Source organism: Drosophila takahashii, chromosome 2L (genome assembly GCF_030179915.1).
Source record: "Drosophila takahashii strain IR98-3 E-12201 chromosome 2L, DtakHiC1v2, whole genome shotgun sequence".
NCBI classification, from domain to species: Eukaryota; Metazoa; Arthropoda; class Insecta; order Diptera; family Drosophilidae; genus Drosophila; species Drosophila takahashii.
The window spans coordinates 22,922,309-22,928,441 of NC_091678.1; the positions used below are offsets into that span (position 1 = coordinate 22,922,309).

At 35.9% G+C, this 6,133-nt stretch overlaps 1 protein-coding gene across 1 annotated transcript; it reads left to right on the plus strand.

Annotated features, from left to right (window-relative positions):
* The first annotated feature begins 4,235 nt into the window (after nucleotides 1-4,235).
* LOC108062681 (uncharacterized) lies at nucleotides 4,236-4,709 on the plus strand. Its single transcript, XM_017149458.3, has one exon. The coding sequence runs from the start codon at nucleotides 4,275-4,277 to the stop codon at nucleotides 4,509-4,511; it is 237 nt and encodes a 78-aa protein (XP_017004947.2). The 5' UTR covers nucleotides 4,236-4,274; the 3' UTR covers nucleotides 4,512-4,709.
* Nucleotides 4,710-6,133: the final 1,424 nt, after the last annotated feature.

Here is a 6,133-nt window from a genome sequence, read left to right on the forward strand (position 1 = left end):
TCTTGCTACTTATGTAGTTCTAAGGAAGAACAACACGTTAGCAACACCTTACATCCAAGCTAAGACCATTCCACGTTCTCAAAAGCACCATCATATTGCTCCAACACCTAATAGCAAACTCTTTTAAAAAGATAGTCATTCGCTGAAGACATTTAAATTTTCCCAATACACAAATCATTGAGTATTTTTATTTAATTTTTATCCCGCGTAATTTAAAATTAGAAATGAATTAAACAAAAAAATAGCAACGCCATATCTTGGCTTCTGTCAAATGAATTTTTTTTTAAACTTTTTTAAAAATCCTTTTTAAATGGTGTGATAGTATCATAAAAATTAGATATCGTTTTGAGACCATGAAGAAAATCTCGATACGTTTCACAAAGAATCACTCATACCCTTTTCAATATTCTTTTTTACAAATTTAAATTTTCTTCTACAATTTTACACAATTTATAAAGATTTTTTAAAACTTCTCGTGAAAGTACATATTATATACATACATTGCATAGTGTACACTTTATTATATACACCACCTCTTAAAACAAAATCACTGGTGTCTGTCCTCTGCGGATTTATTAGCTTTTCAGGTCAATGCAATTTAAATGTAATTCCGCAGAAAAAAACCATATACCCGATGATCTACGACAGCCACAATCACGAGGGTATTCCGCTCGCAACAACAATCAACTGCAATCAAAATAGAAAAGCCGCACAATTTTCCTGGCATGCGGCACATGATGCAATATTTCCATAATTTTCCTCCTCTGACCCAACTGCACGTTTTACATCTCGTATTGCATTGTTGTTGTAAATGTTTTACATGCCAAATTATGCAAAAATACAATACAGCATACATATTCAAATATTTCCTCAGAGTTCCACCGCATACACACGGACACTGATCCCCCAAATCCACCCCCTCGCAAAATCGCATCGATTTGGAATATTTGAATTTTGGAATTTGCCTGTCAAAGCCCCAATAATGACATGTCACGCTGTGTTTCTCTTTTTTGCCCTATCTTTTTCGATTTATTTGTGCTGTTATTGTGTGGAATTTTCACTGGTTTTCAGTTGATGCCGCTTTGCATGGGGCGCAAGGTCAACGATGTTGCACGCAGTTGATGCGGATTTCATGGGAATTAAGTTTGATTTGATAAAGGTCATGTTTTCTGTGTGCCTGTGTTTATTCGTGATGATCTGATAACGGAATTTGCAATTATGACAAAACGTAAATGGTTTAAAGTGTTATTTGAGTGATGGAAATGGGAAAGTGGCGGGGGGAAAATCAGATTAATTGATTGGTCTGCTTTGGCATTGATAGATTTGCCGACATGTGTTTTTGTTCTCCATTCAAATAGGGCAATGAAGTTGGTTGAACGCTTAATGCACATATTTTGGAAAGGATTATCGTTGTGTTATTGGAAATTTCTAAGAGTTTGTTTAATTTTGAAAGCTTAGTTTAAATAAATGGTGTGAAGTAAACTGAATTGTCATTTAGAGTCGCTCTCAACAAGAATAATTAAGGTTATTTAATTTTATTAAATAGTGGGTTAATAAGAGTACACCAAAAAACAATGACCGATGATGATGATAATATCATATATTAATTTTTACTTAATATGGTGGCACCTAAATTCGATATCTTTGTAATGTAAGAAACAGGCCAATTCGAATTTCGAATGCGCCTTTCTCCCTTCCACTTATGTAACTTTATGCGTCACAACATTAGCTTTTTTCTTCCTCTCTTTTTCGAAGTCAGAGAATCTTTGATAGAGAGATTTTGGTTGAAACGATATGCGTATGCACTACCAGAAATTAACATGTGCATATCGATTTGACCGCGTCGTGTTTTTTGTGTATAAACTAATTTGATCGAATAAGCTCCAATATGTGTAGACTATCTTTTCAAACAAGCATAAAGGTAGTTATGCTAACCAATCAGAAACCCTAACTTTATTTGCTCGTTTAAACCCTTCTGCATACGCTTGTTTCCATCTCAAACTGCAAGCTTTCAGTTTGATTCCTGATTATTATTCCACAAATAAACAGGTCGTTGAACAGTTGGCATATGTAGAGTAGTTTTGGGTGCCTAACCACAGGATAACACCTGTCCCACCGATTCGACCGACAATTCATTCAAATGTCGACCATTCTGATGGGCCTTCGGTTACTGGTCTTTTGTCCCGGGTCCTGGTTCCCGGATTCCGGATCCCGTTCGCTTTGGCTGGCCAAAAGACCATTAAAAATATTTTTTCTGCCCATTCAGCATTCAATAGAAATTTACATCACGTCGGAAATTTTTACATACGCATGTGTGTCCTCTGCTAAAAGGACATTTTGTGATGGCCAAAAGGGAGGGCTGGGGGTGGCTATATGGTGGCGAGAGTCGCGTTGAGCATACTAACACTTTTTTGTATGTTTGCTTAGCTTAGGTTTTCACCTGGCAAAAAAGCAGCAGGGGTTGGGCCTTGGATTGTGGCAGCCTCAAAGTAACAATAATAAAAGCCAGGCGGGGGGCGTCGCAAAAAAAGAGGAAAAAGATGGTGTCCTGCTGCAGGAGCTATATGGCAGGAAACTATATTGCCACATAGGCAATTTCATTGTGCGGTATACATACATATATTCAGACAGATATTCACAGGATCTTTGGCAAATTGGTTTACCCTTTTCACCAGACTTTAGTTGGCCTCCCACTTGCCCGAGAAAAATAAATTGTAGTTTATGAAGCTGGTTTACCTAGAACTTTGCGAGTTCAATATGTTAAAAAATAAACAAAACTCTTTCAAAACTTTTGGGTGTAAGGTTAAACTTTTTAATAAAATATTATCTTATATTTTTGCAATCTTATATTTCAACTTTTCCTCGCAATTAATATATTTGTTTGGCTGCCTTGCAGGTAGAAAAAGTAAGAGGGGCGTGGGCCCTTGAGGGAGTTGCACAATTTGCTAATTACCGCAATCAAAGTTTGCTTGTTGGGCAGCCAAAAACAGCTTCAAAAGCACAAAACTGATAAATTATAAATTAAAGAGAATCTCAGGGAAAGTTGGCTCTTTCTCTATCTTTAGTTTACACAGCGAACGGTTGTGGGTATTCCTTGGTTTTCTTTTTCCTGGCTTCGAGTGCATAATTTACGAGTTGAGCTCGCTGCCAATATTTCAATTACTCTACGGCATTCCAAGCATTTCTCTTTTTTCCCCATCTCCCCATCTCAGAAGCAATTTCAATTGAGCTTAGTGCTTGCGGAGTACTCTTTTCTGGTAGGCGGTTTTGTCTCAAGGCGAAATTAGTGGCCAAAACTGCGGCAGATTACAGGCCAGGCCGAGAGCGAACTTCAAACAATTATTTGGCCAGCTGGGCCGGGGAAGCTGGCTTTTAATTTGCTTAGCCCCGGCCCATGAATAATGCAATGCGAGAAAGAAACGAGACCAAGATGAATTTTTGTATAATTGCAGGGCGCACAAAATTTCGCTTAGAATCTCCCCGGGCAGCATAATTGCCGAGTGGAAAGGGCGCAACGAAAAGTTAAATGTAAATTAAATATTTCCCTTCTACTTTTCTTTGGGAAAATGTAAGTTTTATCTGCCTCTTAAGTCAAATATTCACCTGCTACAAGTATACCAGTGAATTAGAATGGAAAGGTGGTTAGTGGGAGGAAGTGAAATCTTAATTTTTACAAATTTGGTTAGCAGAACGAATTGAAATAAATATTTATTATTATGTAAATATTATTTTGTAGTTTATTTAATGGTGTTTTATTTTCCCAAAGCTGACAATGTTTTTTAAAGTCCGCTTAAATTTTCAGCCTTAATACCAATTCTGAAATTCAAAGATATACAATCGACTCTTGTTTCCAAACACGGTTGCATCGATTAATTATGGCTGTCATCATGTAAATTGTGCTAAATTATTATTATCAATGTTGTTGCCCCATGACAAACATTCAATATCGCGAATGTGTCAGGCTCGACTGACATCGAGGATACAGATACACAGGCCGACGCGTTGACGCGACCCGTTGAAGCGAAGCGACCAAAATGCAATTGTGATATTGACAATAATGCAATCAAATAATCAATCAATTAATGTCTGCTTGAATTAATGTCGAATATTATGTGCCATCGTCAATGCCATCATTAGCACTAAATTCAATTATGTTGCAGGCATCCTGTTGCCCGCCATGATGATTCATCATTGTTAGGCGACTTTTTCGGCAGGCGGCGAGTAGCACCAATCCCAGGAGCCCTTGGCCCACACATCACTCTCGGCCTCCTGGAATGTTTCAAAATTTGTTGCTCAAATTTGGGGACCCGGAAAAATATTACATGGCTGGAGCACCTGGCGTGAAGGACAAGCTGAATCTTATTGTTGGCGGCGACATCTGCGAGGTTTACCGCGATGGCTTTAATGGCGGATCCTTCGCCTTCTGGTGCGGACTCATCGGATTAGCCGTCTTTGTACTTTTTCTGGCCTACTTTCATATGAACCGGGAACGAATAGATCCTACAGAATGAAACGACAAACATTTATGGATTATGTTGATAAATAAAAAGCCACTGTAATAAAGCCGTTATATTTAATTAGAAAAAATTTATATTTAATGTACATAGATAGTGTATACACATATAATGTGAGCTTGTGTATAATTAATTAAATTCAAGTAATTATTATTTGTTTAATCAAATCGTATTCCCATTCAGCAGCCTTAAAAAGTATTTGTTTTGATTTTATTATTTTGCGTTTTTCTCATACACTTTTACCCCTACACTTACACTTACACAAATTTTACTCCGCCCCTCGTAAGTCCCACAAAAATTAAGTCAGCTCAGAAATTAATAAAGATTATGAAAATATATTAAATTTGATATTTCGTTAAAAAAGGGAGCTTCTTAAAAGAAAAAGTTGGTTTTAAGTATACTTTTGACTAAAGCACTAAAAAAATATATTTTAACAAATGTTTAAAATGGCCGCGTTGGGAAACTCATAATTTAATTAGCTTTCATTTTGCCCATTTTTAATCAGGTCTTTTTTGGAGCTGTATGTAGTTTTTTTAAGACGGAGCTACGATAAAATTTCAACTTAATTTTCTACCTCGAGAACTACTCTAAATATCGAAATAAGCTTTCTTGTACTTTCGCATTTTTCAAAGTATTAGAAACCCCATTCCTAACGCCCTGGGCGAGAATCCTCCCTTAATGGCATTATCATGTTGCAATAATGTTTCCTTAATCACATTCATAATCATAAAAATCCAGGTATTTAATATATTAACAAATTATATATTCCCTTTAGGTTACATTTTAAATACAAATCTCTTTGACTGGCCTGTCAAATTAAACCCCTTAATTCCGTCAATCCAAATTGAAATTTTTTGCCGAAAGCTCAATTTTTATGAAATTTATACTTAAATCGTGGTTAAATATGCATGCGCATATTTCTCTGCCTTCTCATGTTCATCATTGCTCGATGGACCCAAAGAGAATGCTATGTAAATTTTAACTCGGTTGATACATTTGCCAGAGCCGTATACATACTCGTATATAGTACACCTCAACTTTATTTGATTTATGCATCATTCACGCGCAATTTATCGTAAAAATTACCCAAAAGGTCAGTGCAAAAAAATGGGAGAGAAATTCATGTTTTTCGACCCTATGGAGAAAGTGCACAGGGGTCAAGAGTGGACGCGGCTTTTATTGGGTAGTTTATAATGCAGTAAAACATAACTGATTTTCAATGTTGTTTACTCAACTTACAAACATTTTGATTTACGTGTGTGCGGCACAGATATATATGTATGACTATATATATAAATAAATATATATATTTTCACGAATATCAATAACAACACCAAACAACCAACAATAATAAAGAGGCTGACAGGCAGGCAAGCGTAAGCCGATGTGTGTTTATATATTTACTTAACTTTTATGGTCCTGCCTTTGCCACTGTGCAAGTGTATTTGTTTTTAACAAACCAACACAGATATGTCCAAAATTATAGAACCTCACAGGTTTTACATTCTAATTTAAATATAAATTAAATAAATTTGACTTTTTTGTTTTATTATAGTGGATTTGTATTAGTTTTTTCATTACTCTTTTAAGTATTATATTTAAAGGCAGATAAAAATCAT

Excerpts from the sequence above, each read along its gene's own strand:
- LOC108062681 (XM_017149458.3), top strand. The coding sequence starts at position 4,275 with ATGTTTCAAAATTTGTTGCTCAAATTTGGGGACCCGGAAAAATATTAC.